The 25,744-nt window shown below is 37.3% G+C and overlaps 1 protein-coding gene across 1 annotated transcript; it reads left to right on the top strand.

The window, feature by feature from the left end:
• Nucleotides 1-250: 250 nt before the first annotated feature.
• Nucleotides 251-10,971, top strand: CCDC195 (coiled-coil domain containing 195). The gene is made up of 3 exons (XM_047720079.1): nucleotides 251-734; nucleotides 5,153-5,405; nucleotides 10,686-10,971. Exons 1-3 carry the CDS (start codon nucleotides 473-475, stop codon nucleotides 10,831-10,833), a joined length of 663 nt encoding a protein of 220 aa, XP_047576035.1. The 5' UTR covers nucleotides 251-472; the 3' UTR covers nucleotides 10,834-10,971.
• The last annotated feature ends 14,773 nt before the right edge of the window (nucleotides 10,972-25,744 follow it).

The raw sequence follows: 25,744 nt of genomic DNA, 5'->3' as shown, positions 1-25,744 counted from the left end.
CCAGGTGCCCCCTTATGTGTCCATTTTCATTTACTAATGACAGTTGGTGATTCTATAAAACATTTGATTCCAGAAGTAGTAACACAGAAAACTGAGTAGCTGGTAGGTTGCGAGTTCACGACAGAAACAAGAGATTCTATTCCACCCTGGAAATTTTCGGAATGCTCCCTTCTCTTCAATCACATAGCAATATTCTAGAACTGTGGATTGATACGAAATGAAAGATACAAAGAAAAGCTCTGTTCTGAAAAACAAACCCCAGAATGAATAAGTCATGGAGATCCTTTTCCTCCCTGACAGTCTAACTCTCCAGGTGCTGAAAGATGGCCCAGAGAAGAGTGACATCTATTGTTCAGGAAGGTTTATGGATGAGATCGACCAGTCCTGCTGAGTAGACTGTGCATATGGTCCATGAGCAAAAGGTGACCTGTCTCCCCAGAAGAGCAAACCAGTGCCACCCGAGAAGGGGCAAATGGAAGCTAACATCCAGTGCATAAGAATTATCCAGGAAATGGGGGCAGAGATCAACAAGCTGAAGAAAGAGAATCAAGTCCTCCGGATGAAGCTGGCCTCAAGTAGTCAGAGAACCCCAGGCCCCAGAGGAGAATCAGAAGATGAGAGGGAAGAGGAAGTCACAGACCTTGGTAACCTCGAAAAAGCATCCGAAAAATCTCCAGCAACCCTTCATGGTGGTGTTTCCGTTGATGCAGCACCAGCTGTGCACGAACATCAAGGTACCGAATGTCCATAGCTCTTCTGGGCTGTGCCCATCTTTGCAAAGCCCTCCTAAACATTAGGTTTATTGTGCCTCTCACATAACTGCAGAAGTTGGCGTTGGTAGTGGTGAGTTCCATTCTTTTTCTCTTGGTAGATTACTTCTAAATCCCTAGGGGGAAAAATCATTGGTATCTTCAAGCAACATATTTTAGAAACATCAAAAACTATTTCCATATCTTCCTGGAAAGGTGGGAATGGCAGGTTTGTGAAAATCAGTCCCATAAAAAACAACGTGTTTTTTTCCTTCTTGACCTCAAGCCTTTAAATGTCACATCATAGAACACGGAATGGGTGTGTGTCAAAAGCCATGCTCACTTATTAAGTTACAATATTGCACAATAGCTCCAGGTATGATTATTACAGTCAGACAATTATGGTTGCAAGTGATTTGTCATTCATTATCCACTTGACTCAGAGATACTTAGGAGAAATCTTTTACCTTTGTTTTCTAGGAAGTGTTAGAGTACCTACCTGACATGGTTATGGTACCTATCTCTCTGTAATAATAGACTGAGTGCTTAATTTGACACCTGGCAAGCACACAACAAATGACAGATGTTGTTTCTTATCCATGTTTTATAAAGAAACTTCCTGCCCTGCGTGAATGTGTGTTGCCCATAATTCAACGTCCTGTACAGGTCGAAGGCTTCAAGACACAGGGTCAGGGTTGCTGGAAGGGAGGAGTGGGGGAGGGATGGGGTGGCTGGGTGATGGACATTGGGACACGTATGTGCTATGGTGAGTGCTGCGAATTGTGTAAGACTGATGAATCACAGTCCTGTACCCCTGAAACAAATAATACATTGTATGTTAATTTTTTAAAAAGAGGCAAGGCCAGTGTTTGATACATTCTAAGAATCAAATCTCTCACTTTTTGTGGGAGAAGAATATTGACTGTTAAGACTCTACGCAAGGTCAGAAATCAGCAGGGAAAAAACGACATTCTGCATTTAAATGATCAGTGCTTGCCTACATGCAGCAGATTCAAATAAAATTGCTATACATAATTAAATACTCAACTCTCTTTTAATATCATCTGTCAAAGGCTTCAGGCAATGCCATTTAGAGGTTCTGAACAGCTTGGCAAGGGAACATGTCCTATTTGCCAGCTGGTTTCCTCTGTTCGAGAGGTCTCGCTCTAGCATGGGACCCTACATTTCGAAGCTGAGAAGAGATTCCCATCAGGGCTTTTTCCCTTTTTGTCAAGTGCCAACTCTGGATCTGAGTAGTTCTGTCTGCTGGTTATTTAATAAAACTGAAAGAGTAACTAACAAGGAGGTTAGACTTTCTCCTGGTTTAAAAAAAAAAAGAAAAAGAAAAGAAAGATATGGATATTTGTAATACATCCTTACCCTAAAGTTTCTCAACCTCTGCAATCTTGGACATTTTATACTAACTAGCTCTGTATTTGTATGGGTCTGTCTTCACTATAGGATGTTTAGTAGCTTTTCTGGCTTCTAAATACTACATGCCAGTAATACCTGCCTCTCACCCTCTAGTCACGAAATGTCTTTGGAAATTCCAAAAGTTGTCTGAAGGATAAAATTTCCCCCAATTGAAAACCACTGCCTTACTCCAAAAGCAAACGACACTCTATCAAATTTATTTTCTATAAAATATTTTCTATCAAATTTTATTTTCTATAAAACTGAAAAAAAACATAAGTTTAGTCTTAGTATATATTGTGGCTATTTTACAACAAGAATTACACCAGTGAAAGAACAAAAAGTATAGTATACCCTTTACACTCTTAGGGCCTGAATGCCATCAAGCTTAGGAGAGGTTAGACTATTAGTAAGAGCTAAGCACACAATTGATAGCATACTTTTTCAACATATGGATGGTAACTCCCAATAAGAACATTAGCACTAAGTTTAAAAAGGACTGGTGAGGGGGTTGCCGAGTTGCCTCTGGGTTAAGCCTCTGCCTTCGGCTCAGGTCATGATCTCAGGGTCCTGGGATCGAACCCCGCATCGGGCTTTCTGCTCAGCGGGGAGCCTGCTTCCTCTTCTTTCTCTCTCTGCCTGCCTCTCTGCCTACTTGTGATCTGTGTCAAGTGAATAAATAAAATTAAAAAAAAAAAAAGACTGGTGAAAAACTGGTAAAATTGGGGGAACTCTAGTTAGTTGTATCAGTTAAACACAGAAAGAGACAAGATTTAAGTTTGTGCTTGGAAGCCCAGTTGAGTTACTTTACATGTATTTATCTGTGTCTTAAATGCAACATACTATCCTTAAAGTAAGGGACCCAAGTAAGAAGAACATTGGCCTGAACATAAGGACACCAGATAGCAGTCCCAGTTTTGTAATACTTGGTCAAGGCTGAGTAGGACACATACATATATGGACATTTATATGCTACAGCCCAGGAACACAGCTGCTTGGGGATATAGATATAGATAATAAAGGGACATATATATTATATGTCTGTAATAAGGGGATGTCTATATTATATATCCATAGTATATATGGGGACATATATATAGTAACAATGCAGAAGAGCACCTGCTTAGAATGAGTCTTTGCTGGCTACATTCTCATGGAAGCATCTATAATAGTGGATAAGCATTTGGTGGATATGCAATCCAACCAGCACTTTCAGGGATGCTGCCCTTATATATTTTTTAAAAATGACTCTTTACAGGGACCCCCCAGCATCACTGGACCTCTGGTTCTCTGCAATGTATTCACATCCTTTGCTGGCTGTGAAGTTCTAAAATTGTGCTGATGACCCCATGATGCTGTGTTGAATATCCTTTGCCTTTTACTGATAAGAAACTAAAGGATACAGACTTGAGTCTGTATTGTGACCCAGAACGATGAACAAAGAGCCAAGTTGCTAGTCAGTCAAACTGGAGCACAGGTTCCAAATAAGAAGGAACTTCCCCTTGCCATCATCAGCACAATTTCTTCAGTTGTAATTTCCTACCATTCGCTTTAAAGAGAATACTTTATAATCCTTCCAAACAGAAACGTTTATGATTGTCAATAGCCATAAATTTGTTCTTAGACAATTATAGAAGTTATAGATGATGGCCAAAGTAGTGTTTAAAGATAATTTAGGAACAGTATTTGCATGCAGTTAAACACTTCGGATAGATTTGAACTTAAAACACTTCTCTCTGCCCCCAAACTCTTGCCTGAAAGCTGATCTTCCACTCTTCCAAACCATAAAAAGCCGAGGCAGCCTCCACGTTTTGCAATGGCCTTAATAATCTGCTGTCTGCATTCTGCAGATGTGGGCAGCAAACTTAACTAAGAAATAATTGTGCTTCTAGCACTCTTAAAACCCAAGCATGATGCAAGCCTTTCTTAAACACCCATGCTAGTTCATGTCAAGGCTGTGACTAGAAAGAAAAAAGATTCAGTAAACATTCCTTAAGTGTTCCAGAAAATGAAAACCAACCCGAGGTCAGGCTTCTTCACCCCCTGGATGAGAACTGGATGTCTGGTCAGTGTTAGTATGGTGTCACAGGGATTCAGACAAGCTAAACTCCCTAAAACAAAGCTCTTTTAATCGAAGTGCCTGAGTTACAAGGAGCAGAGAATACTCGATTCACATCAAGAAAAGAGTTTATTGGCAGACACTTACAGACAAAAATTGAATTGAAAGCCCTCACAAACAAGGCCATAAATCCCTCCATCTCTCTCAAGAACACTCCAGTTTTCTATTGAGGCACCTTTGCTTCTTTCCACAGACCTCCTGTGCTTTTGTCTCTCAGTCAACAGGCCTCATAATGACCATCTCAACTAAAGTCTAAAGCCAAGACACACAAATGTAGCCCAGTTAGCAGCGGCCAGTTCAATTTTTGTGATGAGAGGCTGTGATGAATATGTTCTTCTACAATCTTCTAGAAGGAGAAAAAATGTCCAGCATTGTCATCTCCAGAATAGCCATGTTCTTCCCATCTTAAAGTCTTGTTTTATTATTTCTACATGTCCAGGTCTCTGTTCTAATGCTGTATCCTTACCAAGGTATTGCCAACCACACTGTTAATAGAGCTTCCAGACCTCCTCTTTCATATGTCTCTATCCCCTTGCCTTTATCAGCCTAACTGGACTTTCCGGGATCTGTCACTACCTGAATTTTATCACATAATGTTTGTTTATCATCTGTCTGCACAAAAAGATAGTAAGCTCCATGCAGGCAAGAGTTTTGAGTGGGCCACTATCCCCATCTCTATCTCATAAAAAAGTGCCTGACATTATTTGTCAAATAAATAAATGACTAGATGTAGTTTATGTGAAAAAAATGAATCAGAAGTAATAGTTTTGCTTAGGTCATTTTAATGAAGTACTACTAATATAATATGACATCTGTGGACATCATTAATGGTGAAATTTTCATAAACTTAAATTTTGTGTCTCCTACACAGGCAACATCATGATTGTTAGACGCTATTCCATCTCCTCACTAATTCATTCATTACCTGCAAATGATGCCTGGAAACCTGAGGAAAGACACCCAAAGAATGGAATTCTAGGAGCTCAGGGAAGAGTTAAATCACTGGCATGTTCTTCAATTAAGAAGCAAGACAATAAAGAAAAGATGTTTGCAGCAGATTCTTTAACCAGCACTAGTTCCAACCAAAGAACTTCTCCTGATCATGTTTTTGATAATGTAACCAGGTAATGTATAATCTGCCTCAAGTTAGATAGATTATAGGCACGTGCTATGAAAGCACTCAGGCATTCCCATTGATAGGCAAGGTCTTAGGTCAAAGAAACAAAATCAAATAGTGTCTTAGGCCAAAATAATTTCCATCTCACATGTGCATTTAGGGGGTCAAAAGAAAGAAATATTTTTTGAGATCAAATGTCACTCTAACAGATGCCTCTATAAGCAGAAGACTTCATCGGTCTGCCCTTACTCATCGAGCACTAACAACTGTACTCTGAGCTGGCCACCAGTGATACAAGATTCAGCAAAACCAAAACATTACATTCAAGACTTTCATTCCATGACAAAGACACACCAATGAACTGATCACTCCAACAAAATACTTCTCAAGGAAAAGACACACTTATTTTAGGAACTGAACACAGAAGTCTTCTCTGAGAGAGGACTGTTCTTGCGGGGGAAGTGACCCAGTGGCTTTCGGGCGGTATACAAAAATCATTACTCAAGAGGGCCAAGAGACAAAGAGAAAAGGAATTTGTTCTTCAAAATCCAGGAGCTGATGTTTGGGGAGGTAGGCGCAGTCTGTGAAAAAGAGAGATTTAAGAAGACATTTGAGAGATGGGCGGGAGTCTTCTAAGAGGAAGTTCAGAGGGTGACACCAGGAGTGGTTAGAGCCAAGGGCCCCTTTCAGAACAAAACTGTCACTATCAAGTCTAACTTATCCCCTCTATAAGGCTAGAGCATGACCTCCCCTCTCCCACATGCTCCACCCCAACTTCCAATTCCCAGTTAGGCCCTGACTTTCTAGGGAGAGTCTCTACATATTTGTCTCCTTTGAGGAGAAAAAAAGGCCTGGGTTCTCATGAAGAAGAGAAAATGGAATAAATGGGGTACAGAGAGAGTAAAGAAATCATCAAGCTCAGCAGTGACAGGAAATCAAATCAAGAGATAACAGTGATAGGCCTGCAGGGATTCTCTTCAATATTGGAAAGAGCACTGGACCTACCACAGGATGCAGGACACAAAGGCTGAGCCAGTTTCATTTGGATTTTATAAGACAGGAGGAAAATTGTGTTTCACTTACAGAAAGTTCTATTACAGGAACAGAGAGAGTAGCCTGAGTCATGAAGGACAGCTGCATATAGTCACGCAGGGGAAAATGGGAAGATCACCTCAGGTAGAGCAGAAAAGACAAGACAGAAGGAAGCATGACTATGGGGGAAACCAAAGTAGTCAAGTGAACGAGGGAGAAGGAGGGAGCACAGACCATCGTAAGAGGACTTCCAGGCAAGGCTCACAAGTGTGTGTTTTGTCCTGTACTTATTGGAAAGCTAGTAAAAACTGTCTTTCTGAAAAGTTTAAAAATGTAAAAATATTCAGGAATGAAAGTTACAAAGATCACTGTTTTACTCTGCAAGAATTTGGTCACTTTTTTTCAGATATTTTTATATATTAAAGGAAAAAGATGTTACTAACAGAGAGAAAAATCCTATATCTCTTTTCCCTGGTCCTGCCAATGAGCAAGTGTGATCATGAGTTTTTGCTTCTATCCTTTTGACCTATTTTTTTCTATACCTTCATTACATTCATTCATTCATTCAACAAATAATCCTGGAGGCATGTTATGTGCTGGGTAGGATTCTAGGCCATAAATATAAAGATAAAGAGGGGAAAAAAATTGTCAGAAGTCCCTGCATATTCCTTTGTACAAAGATAATCCATAAATAAGACAATACATAAAAGTGTATCATTTATGTTAGATGGTAACATGTATGAAAGAGAACATCAAACCAATTAAAAGGGAAAAGGAAGGGTTAGAAAAGCAAGCATTATTGAAATTGTATATATGGTAGCTAGGAAATACCTCACCATCTGAGTAAAAAGGGAAAGCATTCTGAGGATTTCTGGGTGGGAAAAACTTTCTAAGAATTGAGGACAACAAATGCAAAAGATGCTGAGAGGGGGTGCATGACCGTGTTTGAGGAAGGGAAAGGAGGCTAGTGTGACTGGAAGAGAGTGAGCAAGCAAGAGAACAGGGGAAGATGAAGGCAAAGCACTAGAGGTGACCTTCCGCTCCCCTCCAATGATTCTAGATTTATCCCAAGTGAACTGAGTACATAACATATTTTTTTCATTAAAAAAAAAATAAAAGATAATGGATCGTGTTGGGAGTCCTGCTTTAAAAAGACTGTAGGAAAACAATATAGAAAATAAAAAGACCAGGTTTAAGGCTAAAAAAATTATCTAGGAAAGAGGTGATCATTTCTTGGCCAAGGTAGTAATGGTGGATGTGATTTCTGGATATACTTTGAATATGGAGCTCATAAGATTTATTGGCAGAGCAGATATGGGACATGGAAACAGGAAGTGTGTAACCAATCACTGTGTGTCAATGACCATGTGTTTTCAGAGGAAAGAAAGAGGAAAGGCAGAGATGCATCTTTTGCTTAAAAAAAAAAATATATATATATATACACATATATATACACTAAATGTTCACCATAAAAAGGAATGTCTTTTGTTTTGAAAAATTATATATATATGTATATATATCTCCAAATGCATATATATATCCAGTTATATAATGGAACTAAATATTCATTATAATAAGAAAATTGCAAATTACAAAGTATAAATGTAATATTCAAAGTAAAAAAGTATAAAAAGGAAAATCTTCCATAACTTCACTGTCTGAATAACCACCAGGTAGATTTTGATACATATCTATCTTTCCAGTCTGTGTCTGCCTATTTTGAAATTGTGCAGTGCACATTATCATAATGTTTTATTTTTTGCACTTAATCCATTACATTCTCACAAACCTATCATGTTGAGAAATACAGTATTATTAATTTTCATAAAATTCATATTGTTTTCTGTGATTGGGAGCCTAGCCAACGTTTATAATGTATTATTTTTCTAAAACAAAATGTTTTCCAAATTCCAAGCTGCCAAGGAATAAACTATTTAGAACACAATCTATTGGTAATTTAGAATCTACTTTAATGGGAAAGACTGAGCCAATTGCAGGTTTGTGTGAAAACAAGAAAGTCAGTAATGGCTTGAAATCAACAGCTAGGTTGGCATAAAATCCAGTCAATTGCAGAGAACTGTTGACAAGAACGAAGCGTGTATTTTTTTGTTATAGTGCTTTTTTAATTTTGTCTTTTATGTCCTCGATGATTAACTAGTCAAGTAATGTGTCATTACATTAGCCCTCTAATTTTTTTGTAGATTCATTTACTTTCTAATAGTTCTTAAAAATTTTTTCAAAAGATTTATCAAGAACCAATTTGTTTGAACTGGCTTTTGAAGCAGTCAGACATCGTACCTAATTTGCTTGTGAGCCTTTTTATTATTATACCAAGAAAGTGTTTTACAGAATAATGCCAATGTCAATATTTCTAAGAACAAATGCTCTCCAAAAACCAGAGACAGAATTTTAATTTTTCCTGAATTTTCGGAGAAACAAGAAACCTAGAAATCTAATGTCCTGCATTTAAGAAAAATCTTAAGATTAAGAGAAAGCGTCCATATGGAGCATAGCATGAGACACAGAAATGTTGAATCACTATGTTGTCTACCTGAAACTAATGTAACATTGTGTGTCAACTATACTCAAATTAATTTTAAATAAATTATAAATTAATATAAATATAAATTAGTAATAAATCACTAATTTAATTAGAAATGCTATATTATTCATTTTGCAGACAGGAGAAACCAGATACATTAAGTACATACACCATTGACTCTTGAACAACACAGATTTGAACTGTGCCAGTCCACTTATGTATGGATTTTTTTCAATAGGTACAGTACAGTACTGTAAATGTCCTTTCTCTTCCTTATGATTTTCTTCCTTATGATTTTTTCCTTATGATTTTCTTCCTTATGATTTTTCTTAATGATTGCCCTTTACTTTCTTTTCTCTAGTGTATTTGATTGTAAGAATATGGCAAATAATAGATACAACATACAGAATATGTGTTAATCAACTATTCATGTTATTGGTAAGGTCCCAAGTCAATAGTAGGCTAGTAGTAGTTAAGCTTTTGGGGGGAATCAAAAGTTATGCACATATTTTCCACAGCCCCAGGGCTGAGTGCCCCCAACCCCTGTGTTGTTCAAGGGTCAACTGTATCTTTTCCTTTTCATATCAAAATGATTAAGAAGGCAACCTTTGAAATCAGATGGCTAAAATCTCAACTGCATCATTGGCATTAAAAAAGTTATCAGTCTGTTTTATATAATAGTTTATTCTTCTGTTAAAAAAAAATTTAAAATTTAAAAAAGGAATCACAATAGCATTTACCTCAGAGTTTTTGTGAAGAATAAATGAGATAGTCAAGTGAGGGCTAATAGATGACAGAGCAGTTATTATTTTATTGATTCCAACATATGGAACCACTGACCTCCCACCCAAGGGAGGGAGCAGATGTGTTCCCCTCGATGCACACCACTATATGCCACTCAGTGAAATGATTGCCTTATCCAATACAAAGAAAGAAACAGAAAGAGGACAATATTGGAGAAAAGGCAAAAATTTCAAACACCATTCTTTTGACTTTTTCCTGAGAATGGTATATCCTAATTTATGTCAAGATTCTATATAACAATTTAATCCCTCAGATGACATGATTCATTGCCGTCTTTCCTCTCTCCCCTTTACTGTTCAGGTGTGATGGATATTCCGTTAATTCAAAGTCTGTAATTGCTGACTGATCTGGATTATAAAATAATTGCCTCAAATTTCTGCTTCATTTCACCTGAAGATTTCCAATGTGAAAGACCCTTCACCTGAGACAATATGATATTCTTTAACTCTAAACATGAAGAGAATAATCTTCCCTCAATAGTTTTAACTTTTAGTTTCATCAACATCCTTCATTGGGTTTAATCAAAAGCCAATTCCAATATATTTTTTTTTAAAGATTTTTTATTTATTTATTTGACAGAGAGAGATCACAAGTAGATGGAGAGGCAGGCAGAGAGAGAGAGGGAAGCAGGATCTCCGCTGAGCAGAGAACCCGATGTGGGACTCGATCCCAGGACCCTGAGATCATGACCTGAGCCAAAGGCAGCGGCTTAACCCACTGAGCCACCCAGGCGCCCATCCAATATATTTTTTGTATTATTGTTGAATAACTAAACAAAATATATTATGATATATTTCAAGTGAGCTTTTAACAGTTTAGGCAGTCTTTGGTGGCTTAGAAAAAAAGTAGATGTTTTATATAAAGGCTCACTAAAAAGTCTTGCTTATCTTCTTATTCTGCTTTCTTTAGGGACAAGATAAAGACAGTCAGTTTCCAGTTACCCATGGACTTGTCTTCATATTCCAAAAATTCAAGTTCTTTGAAGTGTTCACCAAGTCAGACCACAAACCAGCTAAGTACCATTGCAGAACAGGCTGTGTGGGGTGATGAAATTTAAGAAACAGCTGATTCCCAAAAATGAGAACATTGAGGCCCCTCTGGATCAGTGTCCTCCCCTACAAAGAGCTCTGGAAAGATTCCCAGTAAGACACACAAAATGCTTGGCATCAGGTCAGTGGACTTGTCAATGGACTTGGCCAAGAAATGGAAGTAATTTCTTTATGTCATTGTTGAATACTAATGTTGATTGCTGTACAGTGACTATTGCAGTCTCTGTATGTAGCAATGAGCAATTAAACATAATTAAATTAAATTGCATGGTAGTGATCAGTAGCTGCCTTCTGCCATCAAGAAATGCTGCTGTTTACATTATAAGTGTCCCTCTCCAGATGAACTTACAACAAATATAGGGGGAAAAAAGTTCTTGTTTTGATTAATGGTATAGAAGCAAGAGTGATTATCCTTATAGTTAATTCTTGGTTGATATTTCACTGATACTAATTCATTTCATCTTTTAATATCCTATGTCACAGGCATGGGAGCACAAACACAGCAGATTCCCACAGCATCCATGGTGGGCTCAGAGCAATTGTGGGTTCACTAATGACAAAGCCTAAACCTGCTTGGAAGGAAAGCAAAAAGGCTTCAGATGATCATTATTTAGGAGTTGGGAATCTCAGAATTCCCTCAATTCCTGAACTTCTTTTCAGGAGAATATTTCCCCATCTTGGTTTACAGCAATCATTGTCAAATACCATTATCCTTTTAAAACTAATATCTTGTATACTAATATATTAAAATATTCAGAGCATTAAAATGCAGACTCCTGGGGCACCTGGGTGGCTCAGTTGGTTAGGTTTCCGACTGTTGGTTTTGGCTCAGGTCATGATCTCAGGATCCTGAGATGGAGCCGGCACTGGGCTCCAAGCTGAGTGGGGGTCTGTGTGAGATTCTCTCTCTCTCTCTCACCCCCTCTGCCCCTCTCCCCACCATGTGCGTGCTCTCTCTAAAATAAATAAATATTAAGAAAAATAAAATTCAGATTCCTTGTTTCCATCCAAATGCCAATACTCTTTTTAAACAAATATATTAAAATAGGCAGAGTATTAAAATACAGATTCTTTGGTCTCACCCTAGACAACTGAACTGGCTATAGAAGTAGGGGGACCAATAGGGAGCAAACCAGAAATTCCCATTTTAAATAAGCTTTCTCAGCTGATTTCTGCTAGACAGCGATGCTTACAATTCACTATTGTAAATACTAAGAAGCACACTCCAGGGTTTCCAAATCTGGGGCTAAGTTGAAGTGGAAGCAGTGAAGCAATGAAAGGGTAAGAATGGTACAATCCATTTCTAAGAAAGGATTTTAATAGTTGCGACAGGCTCCTAGAAGGCAGATGGATGAATCAATGAATACCCTGAGGCAAAAGCCACATAATGGGTCAAATGTTTCTTTTATTTATGATATTCATTTAAGATTAACAATATTCTCAACATTAAAACAGATGTACCGTAGAGCAAGGTTATAACCAGAGGGGAAAAATACAAATGAGATTTAAAAGCACATTCATCTGGGAATAAAGACACATACTCAATAGATAATTAAGATAGTAACCTATGAGATTCCTGGCACTTTTAGTTTTTAGTTTATGCACAATTTTATTTTCTGCCATTTACAAAATACTTTTGTGTTAATATCAGTTAAATGAAACATTTACCAAACAGTTAAAAAACTAAATAAATAAATGACAACCACCTAAATTACAATGTCATAACTGACAAAGCTGTAATGACAAATTATCCCCAATACCAAGTTTAATGACTAATATGTGATTGGCATTTCATACATGCTCTGTGAACTGAACTGAATTAACAACTACAAGATTCCAATGCTGCCCACTAAAAAGCACCCATCAAATGTTAAACTTTGATATTAAATATTTAATATTATGATTAAAGAAACAAAGCCCACTTCTATTTCCTGACTCATTATACTGTTTGATAGTAAACCTTCTGAGATTTTTAAATATGATGAACCACAAAGAATATAAAGTCTATCCCAGTCATGTTCTCACGAATTATATTTGTCTTATTCTATGCCCCAAACTTCTATAAGTCAGGAACTCAAATGCCTATTATGGACTGTAAGAAACAGAAATGAGTGGGGGCTCTGGAGAACAGACCCCATCCAAAAGGAGTTGCAAGCTGACATTTGGGTTCAAGATATTGACATATGAAAACTCTGAACTCATCTTCTCCATGGAACACACTTAATTACACCTATGGATGGAAAATTCTTCCTGAAGAATTGAAGGCTGACTGAACAGCTACAGAACACCCAAAGACAGAGAGAATGGCAAGAGAAGAGCAAGAGACATGGAGACACAGTAATCAAGGGAATACCCAACCCAATGCTGTGAAGAGCAGTGGGGAGGGAGACTACTGAGGGCCTTGGAATAGATCCCTCTATCCTTGGGCACAGAAAAACAAAAACAAAAACAAAACAGAACAAACAACAACAAAAAACACGGTTTAGAAGAGGAGCTAGCATGTAAAAGAAACAATGCTAGAACTCTGCCAAGCAGTGAAAGAGTTGCAGGAAAGCCCTCCAAGTCAGAGGGACTAGAGAACAATACAGTTTACATTCCCACCCCACTTTAAAAGCCTAGACTGAAGCAGGGTCTATACACCACAACCAGGGAGTCCAGTATTTTTCATGAGCTCACGACTTCCAAGAGCCCAGGACCCTCAAGTCCACACCAGCTGCTCTGTGGTGCTGGGGCTCAGAAAACAAGCTGTGGTTTTGGGGGAGTGGTTTTTATTGTTTTATCCTGTTTTATTTACTTTTTAAAATTTATGTATTGTCTTGCATTGTTTTTATTCTTTTATTTTTGGTTTTATTCTTTTCTTTCTTGATCTCTTTTTTTTCACCTCTTACTTATTTCTTCTTTTTTCTTTTCTTCTTTTATCTTTCCTTTTATAATTTTCTTTTATGATTTTTTTGACTCACTCTGTAAAAAGCCATGATTTAAAAGAGTAACTAGCACATACAGTCAAAGCTGAAGCAAAAGCCATCAAGCACACACAGTCTGCACACGGTCACCATTCCTTCAACTTTAGAAGTGATAGCCATTTCACATAATCCATTGAAACAACACAGAAAGTCAAGCAAAATGGGGAGAGAGAATATACTCTAAAAGAAAGAACAAGGAAAAAACTTCAGTAGAGAAATTAAATGAAACAAAGATAAACAATATGCCTGGTAAAGAATTTAAAGCAATGATCACAATGATACTCATCAGACTGGAGAAAAGAATGAAAGAACTCAGTGATACCTTCAATAAAAAGATAGAAAACACTAAAAGGAACTAATCAAAGCTGAAGAATACAGTAACTAAAATTAAAAAAAAAACACACTAGAGGGAATCAACAGTAACTTAGAGGACACAGAAGAATGTATCAGAAATCTGGAAGATAGGATAATGAAAATCACACAAGCTTAACAACAAAAAGAGAGAAAATAATTTTTTAAATGAGGATAGATTAAGAGATCTCTTGGACAACATCAAGTGAACATTCACATTATCGGGGTCTCAGAAGAATGAAGAGAGAGAAAGGTGTAGAAAACTTACTTGAAGAAATAATAACTGCAATGTTCCTCAACCTAAGGAGGAAAATAAACATCCAAATCCAAGAAGCACAGAGAGTTCCAAACAAGATGAACCCAAACAGGACCGTACCACAATACATAATAATTAAAATATCAAAGTATGAAGATAAAGAGAGAATCCTAAAGCAGTGAGAGAAAAACAAAAAGTTACTTACAAGAGAAACACTATAATAGTATCAGCTGATTTCTCAGTAGAAACTTTGCAAGCCAGAAGAAAGTAGCATGATATATTCAAAGTGCTGAAAGGAAAAAAGACCTACAACCAAGAATACTCTACCCAGTGAGATTATCACTCAGATTTGAAGAGGAGATGAAGAGTTTCCCAGACAAACAAAAGATAATGGAGTTTATCACCACTAGACCAGACTTATAAGAAATATGAAAGAAACTACTTTAAGTGGAAAAGAAATGACCATAATTAGACAAAAGAAAAATATGAATAAAAAGATGTAAAATGCAACAACATATACATAAACCATAGAGAAGGGAGTAAAAAGGGAAGAGAATGGGAAAAAGAAAAAGAAAAAAAGGGGTGCCTGGGTGGCTCAGTGGGTTAGGCCTCTGCCTTCGGCTCAGGTCATGATCTCAGGGTCCTGGGATCGAGCCCTGCATCGGGCTCTCTGCTCGGCGGGAGGCCTGTTTCCCCCCTCTCTCTGCCTCTCTGCCTACTTGTGATCTCTGCCAACTAGATGAATAAAATCTTTGAAAAAAAAAAAAGAAAGAAAAAGAAAAAAATATTTTTTTCATTTTCTGTTTTTCTTCTTTTTTTAAGAATGTGTTTGAATTTAAGTGACCGTCAAATTAATATGGCCTGCTATTTACTTAGGATGTTAAATATGAACTTTCTGGTAACCACAAACACAAAAACTTATGATAGATACACAAATAAATAAAGAGAAAAAAAAGTCCAAAAAACACTAGGTACTCATTGGTCACAAAGAAAGAGAGCAAGAGGAAAAGAAAAAACAAAGAACTGCAAAATAATAAGAAAGCAAGTTTTTAAAATGGCAATAAGTTCATGCCTAGCAATAATTACTTTACAGGTAAATGGCCTAAATGTTCCAATCAAAAATATAAAGTGCCAGAATGGCTTAAGTAACAAGACTCATCTACATGCTGCCTTTAAGAGACTCACCTCAGAGCTAAAGGCTCATACAGGCTGAAAGTGAAGGGATAGAAAAACACCCACCATGCAAATGGAAGCAAAACAAAACAGAAACCTGGGGTAGGAGTACTTATATCAGACAAAATAGACTTTAAAACAATAACTGTAGTAAGTGACAAGGAATGGTATTACCTAATGATAAAGGGATCAATCCAACAAGAAGATACAACAATTGTAAATACATGCGAACCCATGACTAAAGTACTTAAATACCTAAAACAAACATTAATGGATATAAAGAGAGAATTTGATGGTAACACAATAATAGTAGGGAACTTAACACTCCACTTACATTAATGGATTCATCATTCAGAAAGAAAATCAATAAAGAAACAATGTCTTTGAATGACACATTGGACATGAGTATAACAGGCATATACAGAATATTCCATCCAAAAACAACAAAATATACATTCTTTTCAAGTGCATATGCAACATTCCCTAGAATAGATCACATATTAGGCCTCAATAAATTTAAGAAGATTAAAATTATACCATGCATCTTTTCTGACCACAACAGAATGAAACTAGAATTAAATTACAAGAAAAATAAAACTGGGAAAAACAAACAAACATGTGGAGACTACACATTATACTAAACAGCCAATGATTCAATGAAGTAATCAAAGAGGAAATAAAAAAATACATGGAGACAAATGAAAGTGAAAACACAATGGTTCAAAATATCTGGGACATAGCAAAAGCAGTTCTAACAGGGAAGTTTATAGCCATACAGGCCTACCTCAAGAAACAAGAAAAACTCAAATAAACAATCTAACCTTATGCCTGAAGCAACTAGAAAAAGACAAAAAAAAAAAAAAAGATAAATAGAAGAAAGGAAATAATAAAGTTCAGAGCAGAAGTAAATGATGTAGAGACTTAAAAACTAATAGAAAAAAAAATCTATGAAACCAAGAGCTAATTTCTTTGAAAAGATAAACAAATCTGCAAACCCTTAGCCAGGCTCATCAAGAAAAAAGAGAAAGAACCCAAATAAAATCAGAAATGAGAAAGGAGAAATAACAACTGAGATCACAGAAATATAAAGGATTATAAGAGAATACTATGAAAAATTATATACCACAAACTGGACAGCCTAGAAAAAAAGGAATAAATTCCCAGAAACATGCAGCCTCCCAAAACCGAACCAAGAAGAAATAGAAAATCTGAATAGATTGATTACAAGTAGCTAAATTAAATTGGTAATCAAAAAACCACCAAAAAATAGATGTCCAGAACTAGAGGGATTTACAAGTGAATTATATCAGACACTTAAAGAATAGTTAATACCTATTCTCCTCAAATTATTCCAAAAAATAGAAAAGGAAGGAAAACTTACAAATACATTCCATAATGCAGCTTTACCCTGATACCAAAACCAGACAAAGACACCAAAAAGAAATAGAAGAAGGAGGAGGAGGAGGAAGAGGAGGAGGAGAAGAAAGAGAGAGAGAGAGAAAGAAAGAAAGAGAAAGAAAGATGAAAGAAAGAAAGAAAGAAAGAAAGAAAGAAAGAAAGAAAGGGAGAAAGAAAGAGGGAAGAAAGAAAAAAGGAAGAAGGAAAGCTACAGGTCTATATCCCTGATGAACATTGCTGCAAAAATCCTCAACCAAATATCATCAAGCCTCATACAACAACAACACATTAGAAAGGTCATTCGCCACAATCAAGTGGGATTCATTCCTGGGATGCAAGGATGTTTCAATATTTACAAATCAATCAACATCATACACCACATCAACAGAATGAAAGATAAAAATCATATGATCATCCCAAAAGATGCAGGAAAAGCATTCGACAAGGTTCAACATCCATTCATGACAAAAACTCTCAACAATGTGGGATTAGAGGGAACACACTGCAACAAAATATGAAAAACCCACAGCTACCATCATCCTCAATGGTGAAAGATTTAGAATCTTTTAAAATCAATTAATTTATTTTAGAGAGGGCGAGAGCACAATGTAAAAGAGGAGCAGAGGGAGAGGGAGAGAGAAAATCTCAAGCAGACCGCACATTGAGTGCAGAGCTGGATGCTGGGCTCCATCTCATGACCCCGAGATCACAATCTGAGCCAAAATCAACAGAACAAGACAAAGTATCCACCTTTGTCACTTTTATTCAACATAGTATTAGAAGTCCTAGCCACAGAAATTGGAAAAGAAAAAGAAATAAGGAGCATCCATATTGGTAAAGAATTTAATCTGTCATTATGCAGATGACATGATATATATATCAAAAATCCTAAAAATTCCACCAAAAACTCCCACTCTCCCTCTAAAAAATTAATTTAAAAAAAAAAAACTTTTGCACAGCAAAAGAAACCATCAACAAAACCAAAAGACAACTCATTGAATAAGGATATTTGTAAGTGATATGTCCAATGAGGGGTTAGTATCCAAAATATATAAAGAATTCATACTACTCAACACCAAAAGAACAAACAATCCAAGAGAAAAAATGCACAGAGGACCTGAATACCCATTTTTCTAAAAAAGACATCCAGATGGCCAATAGACACATGAGATGATGCTCAACATCACTCATCATGAGGGTAATGCAAATCAAAACCACAATGAGATATCATGTCTCACCTGTTAGAATGCCTAGAATCAAGACAAGAAACAACAAATGTTGGTGAGAATGTGGAGAAGGAATCCTTCTGCATTGTTGGTGGGAATCTTAACTGGTGCAGTCACTGTGAAAGTGTATGTAGTTTCCTTAAAAAATTAAAACTAGAAGTACGTTATGATCCAGTAATTCCACCATTGGGTATTTACACAAGGAAAATGAAAACACTAACTCAAAAATATATATGCAACCCTATGTTTATTGCAGCATTATTAACAATAGCCAAGACATAAAAGCATCCTGAGTGTTCATCAATAGATGAATCAGTAAGGAAAATGTGGTATATACACACAGTGGAATATTACACAGCCATAAAGAAGGATGCAATCATGCCATTTGAGACAATATGAATGGACCTAGAGGGTAATATACTAAGTGAAATAAATTGGACTGAGAAAGACAAATGCCATATAATTGCACTCATAAATAGAGTGGAGAATCTAAAATAGAATCTAAACTAAATCTAAAAATGTGAATAAACAAACAAACAAAAAAATCAGAATTAGAACTATACATACAGAGAACAAACTGATGGTGGCCAGAGGTAAGAAGAGTAAGAGGCTGGGCAAAATGGATGAAGGGGAGAGAGAAATAAGCTTCCAGTTATGGATAAGAAAGTCACAGGAATAAAAGGCACAGCATAATGAATATAGTCAATGATATTGTAATAGCAATGTACTGGGATAGATGGCAACTGCACCTGTGGTGAGCATAGCATGATGTATAAACTTATCAAATCACTAAGTTGTATGCCTGAAACTAAGGTAACAATGTGTATTAACAATACTCAAATTTTTCTGAAAAATGCTTACCAAAAAAAAAAAAAAAAAAAAGCCAAAGGGAACTACAGCTATTCACCTTTGTAATGCTCTGTGGGAAGGCACTCTTTTGCCACATGCCCTATATTCCAAAGGTGTTAAAAATTTGGATTTTTATGCAAAATATCCCAGTACATAAATACTAGCAATGTGTTCAATTTTTAAAACATTGTGGAAATAGGGGAGCCTGGGTGACTTAGTCAGTTGGGTGGCCAACTCTTGATTTCAGCTCAGATCATGGTCTCAGCATCCTGCGATGGAGCCCTGCATGGGGCTCTGTGCTCAGCGGGGAGTCTCTCAGCTTGAGGATTCTCTCCCTCTCCTTCTCCCTCTGCCCCTTCCCCCACTTGTGCTCTCTCTCTCAAATAAATAAATAATCTTTAAAAAAATAAAATAAAAAATTAATGAAACATTGTGAAAATCAAACACCATATGTGTGGGGACCTTCGAGGATACCATATTTCAACCTCTGACTTATATTTAATTTCTTAAATGTAGAAATCCAAAACGAGAAAGTGGACAAGTAAGGGAAAAGAGAGTAAGAGAGACTAATGAAGAGACAGACTCATAACTATAGAGAACAAACTAATATGGGTACCAGAGGGGAAGAAGGTGGGAGGATGGGGAAAACAGATGATAAGCACTGGTTGATGTATGAAAGTGTTGAATCACTGTAATCTACACCTGAAACTAATATTACAGTCTGTGTTAACTATACTGGAATTAAAATAAAAACTTAATTTTTAAAAAATGCAAGAAAGTGGATCCAGAAAGCTATAATTTGGAAAATAGAAAGGGGGAAAGAAGTTTAAGGTTGGGAAAAGAAGGCAAGATAGTGGAGTAAATCTACTTCGATAAAAAGGTTCAAGTTCTGTATTATCACAAAAAAGTATAGCCTAATTCAGAGTCAATACATAGTTGTTCACAGAACCAAAATATAATATGAGAAAACATAAGCTTTGTTTTAAAACGTTCTGCTTTATTCATTTTGGTTTATTTTACATATTTCACTTATATGGAACTCTTGGGGGATGGAGAATAATATATAAGCAAAAGCAAATAATCTGGTTGACTTTTCATTTTTTTTTCTTTTTCTTTTTCTTTTTTCTTTTTTTTTTTTTTTTTTTTTTTTTTTTTTGTAAAGAAAGAAGTTTCTGAAGTCACAGGATCATAGAATTTTCCAGCACAATTGTAGTTCCAGGCCAGAATTTCAAAGAGTAAGTATAGCTCAGGGAAGTTACTCCACCAATCTGAGGTGACAGAGTTTAGAGCAAAACCCAAACCAAACCACATAACTGCCGATGCTTCCTGTAAGAGTTCCATGCTGTCCCATGAATTTGTTGAGGTATTCTTTTTTTTTTTTTTTTTTAGATTTTATTTGTTTACTTGACAGACAGAGATCACAAGTAGGCAGAAAGGCAGGTAGAGAGAGGAGGAAGCAGGCTTCCCGCTGAGCAGAGAGCCCAATTCGGGGCTCAATCCCAGGACCCTGAGATCATGACCTGAGCCGAAGACAGAGGTTTTAACCCACTGAGTCATCCGGGTGCCCCGTGTTGAGGTATTCTTAACAAGCGAGGATGATCTCAATGTTCTCAATGTCCGGTATACTGAAAAACCAAATGAGATCCTGTACAGGGATATGTTACATAACACACTAAACAAATACAAGACATGGTTCTTTTGCTCCATTAAAATCAAAGACTCTCAACATATGTCTAATTTTAAATCCAAGTGTTAAGTTGGTAAAAATTCACCTGTGAAATTTCTAGCTTTTGTGTTTTCTGGCTTTTGATATCTCGGTTAAATTGCTGAGTCATCAAGCAATATGTGGACAGCAAGACACATCCCTGCCATTCAGAGTCCGGCACTTTAACCTGTAAAGAAGAGTAAGAAGAGGAAGGGAGGAAGAAGAAGAAGGAGGAAGAAGGAAGAAGAAACTGCCCCATGATGGATTGTTAATGTTCACCAACACTGCCAATAATGGCAAATTAATAACTGTGGGTGAGAAAAGCCAAAGGGTAACAACTACATCAATCTGTCATCAAAGTATGCCAGCATCTGTCAGAGCTATTTCCTTTCATAACTATGACCTCCTGCAAACTTCCTTTAACAAATAAGCATGTTGAAACAAAGGAAGACTTAAACAATGTTTTCAGAATCCAATGGAAAGCCCTAGCCATTTTTCTAGCATCCCAGTTCAGTCTGCTCCCAATTCCTTGAGCTACTTCTTTCTAAGCTGTGAATCTGAAATAAACTTCATCATAAAGATAGTTGTCAATGGGGACAATGGGAAAAATGGAGTTCATTTTATTCCTTAATCCAAATTCTGGTTTGTCCTCTAGAAAAGAGATCTTATAAATCTCTACTAATCTTGGCAGGTACAACCATTGAGCCTGGAGTTTTTGACACCAAAATAAGTTCCTTAAGGGACTGAGTTATGCCACCTACAGCAATACTTAATTTTTAAATATGATGCAGGGAAATATTCTTTCATTCCAACTGTGTTTGAGAAAGTGTGTGCATAGTTGGGGAATACTCTTTCTCATAAAGGAATGAATAAAAGGCCTGCTGGAGATTTAGCTCTTCTTTGACTTCTGCCTTTATCATTAATGCCACGAGACAGTCAAAATATTTCATGACTACTATAATCTGCTCACAATTAGTTTTCTAAAAGGTGAGAAATGAAAGACTGAATTTATCTAATCTCATATATACGTACTTAATAGTTTGACATTATTAAAACTACTTGGAAGGTTGAACTTGACACGCAATTCACCCTGAACTGAGACAGAGATTAAGCGTGTTCCTGGCCAGGTTTCACTAAAAGATAATTCTCTGTAGCACTCAGGTTTCTATTTAGGAAAAAATCTCATTTTTCTTTTTTCTTTTCACTAGGATTTCTCCTCCTACAGTCACCTCAAAATTCTTATGCTTGACATGTATGAATCCGAGGACCAACTAAAAACCTATTCTTAACAATGATTTAAAAAAAAATTCATTCTGCTCTCTGCTCAATACCAATTTATGAAGATCATATAGACACACACCTTTGTGAAGTGTTCCAAGAAATACAACACTCCTCTTATCATCCGTAATTTTATCTGTTCGTGAAAATTGTCCCTAACTCCACCCAGCATTAATTAAGCCCATACCCTTTCTCCTTCCTTCCCCCCTTCATCTTGAGGATGTTTTGATTCACACTAAGAACTCCCTCCTAATGGAAAGACAGGGGTGCAAGCAAGATTTTCCAGGAAGGAGAAAATTTCACTTTCTAAAACACACAGAAGATTCTTGATGTTGAAATACCATGTTGTCCAACAAACCCCTTTCTTTAAAACAAGAAAGCATTCAGTGGTGAAGAATAGGAGAGTGGACAAATAGCTCAGAAGTCAATAACTCTTTGGCCCACTTGCCTTACCATGTAGTACACTAGGAAAAGTAATTTACTAAATGGCTCATGGTCACATGTAACAGTTAATTGGACATCCAAGAAGTGAGCCCAGTTACTCCCTTCCTACTGTATTATCTCATCTAGCATGCGTGATTTTATTAGTCCACCATACCTGTGGCCTTTTGCATCACTCTCACTAGTCTTGGTGATGATCAGCGGATCATAGGGAAACTGGCCTTCCCATCTTCAAACACAGACCCTTCCACACTTCAGATGCCCTGTGACATCAAAGCTGCCCTAAACTAACTAATTCAAGTGTTCCTCCCAAATATTTACTCCTTTCCTTCTTCAAATACTTTACATTTCTAGAGCTTCCCTGAAGCTAGTCCCAGCCACAGAATCTAGCATTTATAGTAGGCCCTCAAGAGACTATTCCAAGAAAAGACAGCTGGCTCAGAAAACTGGGGCTCCAAAATCAGAAAGTGCCTCAGTCTTCTCAGCCTTCCCTCCACAGTCCCTGCAATTTCATGTCAAGCAATGGTTCTTGATCCTGGCTGCAAAATAAAATAAACCAGGGCGCATTAAAAATCTCATTACCCACGCTGCAGCTTGAACACATGACGTCAACATACCTGGGGACAGACTTGCGCAACGGTACTCTTAAGGCTCTCCCAGCAATTCCCGTGCACAGGCAAGGCTGAGAAGCACTGCTGCAAATGTGAGGGGTTGCTAAGACCAACCCTGCATGTCATAGGCCTTGAAGAAGGAAGTGTGTATACTCACATGATCTAAGCCTCTTTAAGCCTCAGTTCCACATCTGTGAAAATGGAGATATACTGACATTCGGTGGCCCATGGAGATTTAATGAGCTAAGTTTTGTAAAGGACCTATGACAGTACTAGCTGCCAGTAAGAACTCACAAGTAACAGTCACAGTGGCAGTACTGGTGGTATGTCCAAGACATGGCATTCTCCAGCATGAAAGAGTTAGGTAAAGTTTTATGCCCACTCCCTGCCCTGCCCACGGTGCTAGTGTCAGGCCACACCTAGAAATCGCATCCCCCAAGTCATGGGCCAGTACCTTTTCCACAACTCACTCCTGTCCTTGATGGACAGTCCTGTGGCTGTTCCATGGCTGCAGAGGATTTATGCAGTAAGACTGAAAGTGATCTCACTGTTCTTACCCATAAAAAATACTATGTTTTTTTATTTTTAATCTCCTCTTGATTGTATCCTTGAGGAGTTCCTTTCTTGTTGAACATGGGAGCAACTTTTTTTTTAAATATTTTATTTATTTATTGGCAGACAGAGATCACAAGTAGGCAAAGAGGCAGGCAGAGAGAGAGAGGGAGAACCAGGCTCCTTGTTGAGCAGAGAGCCCAATGAGGGGCTGGAGCCAAAGGCAGAGGCTTTAACCCACTGAACCACCCAGGCGCTCCTGAACATGGGAGCAACTTGAAGAGATTTCAATTAAGTCAGAGCCATCTCTCATCAGTTGCATTCTTCTGCAAAGGGACTTGCTTCCTACAGGGACTGTCATTTACAGAGCTGTTGAGCTGAGCTACGGTGGAGCCTTGATGAAGTTGCAACTGCCCTGGTGAAGATAACCAACCAAGTTTCCATACAGACAAGGTATGCCAGTGAACCATGACATCATCCTCCTGCTCAGCAGAACCTCAGAACAAAACGCGGTGTAATTAACTGAATAAGCTCCGAAAGGGACTAGGTCAATGAAATCTATTTATGGAGCAAAAATCACTTTGAGAGAGTATTAGTTACAGGCAAATAAGTACATTTTGGTCTTTTTAAAAAAAGGTTTGCATTCAGAGCTTTCAAAAGATTACAAACCTTTGGGGTAACAGATGTTTCCACAGCTACTCCCAGAATTAAATTTTGTTTAATATCCTATGACACTCTGTGCATGATACTTTATTAACGGTGTCTCCAAATATTTAATAAAGGCACATCTTCTCAACAACATTTCACTTGGGGCAGAGTGCCCTGAATGCCAGCTCTCATCCTTATCGAACATCGAACATGACAAGAGCATCCAGAGGTTCAAAGGTCACTTACTTATTCAACAGCATATCTCAATATCCACACAATTCCCTGCAATGTGTCCTTTAGCTATCCCGACTTGAAGGTCACTGCAAAGAACAGTGGACAGACAGGCCAAAAACCATTCTGCTGTATGAGAAGGTGTTCTTTACTACTAAAAAATAAACACAAAAGTCATTCTCCCTTCTTGACTGAAGAGTGAGGTGTGAGATGAGAAGCTTTGAACCAAAACAGCAATCTTGTCACCATGAAAAGATTAATCTGAAATCAAAAGAGAAAACCACACTGAGGATGTGAAAGAGAAATTTTAGAAAGAATTTAGGACCTAGAATATGTCATTAGCTGCTAAATTCAGGACCCCTGAAACCACCCTACTTCCTATCATCACTCTGGGAAAGCCTTATTAGTTTCCTATTCTGGCCATAATAAATTACCATAAACTTGGTGACTTAAAACTACACAAGTGGAGGTCAGATGTCCTAAAAGGGGCTGTGTTATTTCTGGAGACTCAAGGGGAGAATCCATGTCCTTGCCTTTTCTAGTTTCTGCTACATTCCTTGGCACAAGAAATCCAGGTCTCTTCATGGCCAACAGAGTAGCATTTTCAAATCTCTGTCTTTCTCCATCTCCCTCCTCCTCCCTCTTTCCTTCCCTGCCTCCTCTCCTTCTCTCTCCCTCCTGGGCTTTTATTATTTTATTTTATTTATTTATTTTATTTATTATTTATTTTATTTATTTATTTATTTATTTATTTATTATTTATTTATTTATTATTATTATATTTTATTATTGCCTTCTCTGACTGACTTGATGAAGTTGCAATCATCCTTGTGAAGATTCACCCCCACCCTTCCCTTACAAGACCCTTGTGATTACTTTGCTCTCCTACCCAAATAATCCAGGATAATTTTCCTATCTCATATCTTTCACTTAATCACTCCTACAATTCCTGTTTGCCATGTACTATAACATATTCATAGATTCAGGGACATGGACATCTCCCAGAAGAGGGGTATTATATCCAGCTAACCACAGACCCAAGGAAAGGCAGATTTCTTCTGGCTCTATTATGAAAGAGAACAAGAAGGTGGACATTGCCCTGGGGTAAGACTATAAATGTATGTTCTTTTCTCTTCCATGTGAATGAAAATTTTTTCTCATCTTCTTTTCCAGTTGGGTTCCAAAAGAATATGTTTGCCAAATCAATGGCTATATACTATATGGTTATGAGGTTTAT

Source organism: Lutra lutra, chromosome 3, assembly GCF_902655055.1.
Source record: "Lutra lutra chromosome 3, mLutLut1.2, whole genome shotgun sequence".
Classification (NCBI taxonomy): domain Eukaryota; kingdom Metazoa; phylum Chordata; class Mammalia; order Carnivora; family Mustelidae; genus Lutra; species Lutra lutra.
The sequence above is the reverse complement of the archived record's forward strand: the minus strand, read 5'-3'. Positions and strand labels throughout refer to the sequence as shown.

What these genes read in the sequence shown, in the direction of transcription:
- CCDC195 (XM_047720079.1), top strand. Translation starts at nt 473, where the DNA reads ATGGAAGCTAACATCCAGTGCATAAGAATTATCCAGGAAATGGGGGCA. An exon ending in AGCTGTGCACGAACATCAAG is followed by an intron (nt 735 to 5,152) that starts GTACCGAATGTC and finishes TCTCCTACACAG; the next exon opens with GCAACATCATGATTGTTAGA. An exon ending in GTTTTTGATAATGTAACCAG is followed by an intron (nt 5,406 to 10,685) that starts GTAATGTATAAT and finishes TGCTTTCTTTAG; the next exon opens with GGACAAGATAAAGACAGTCA.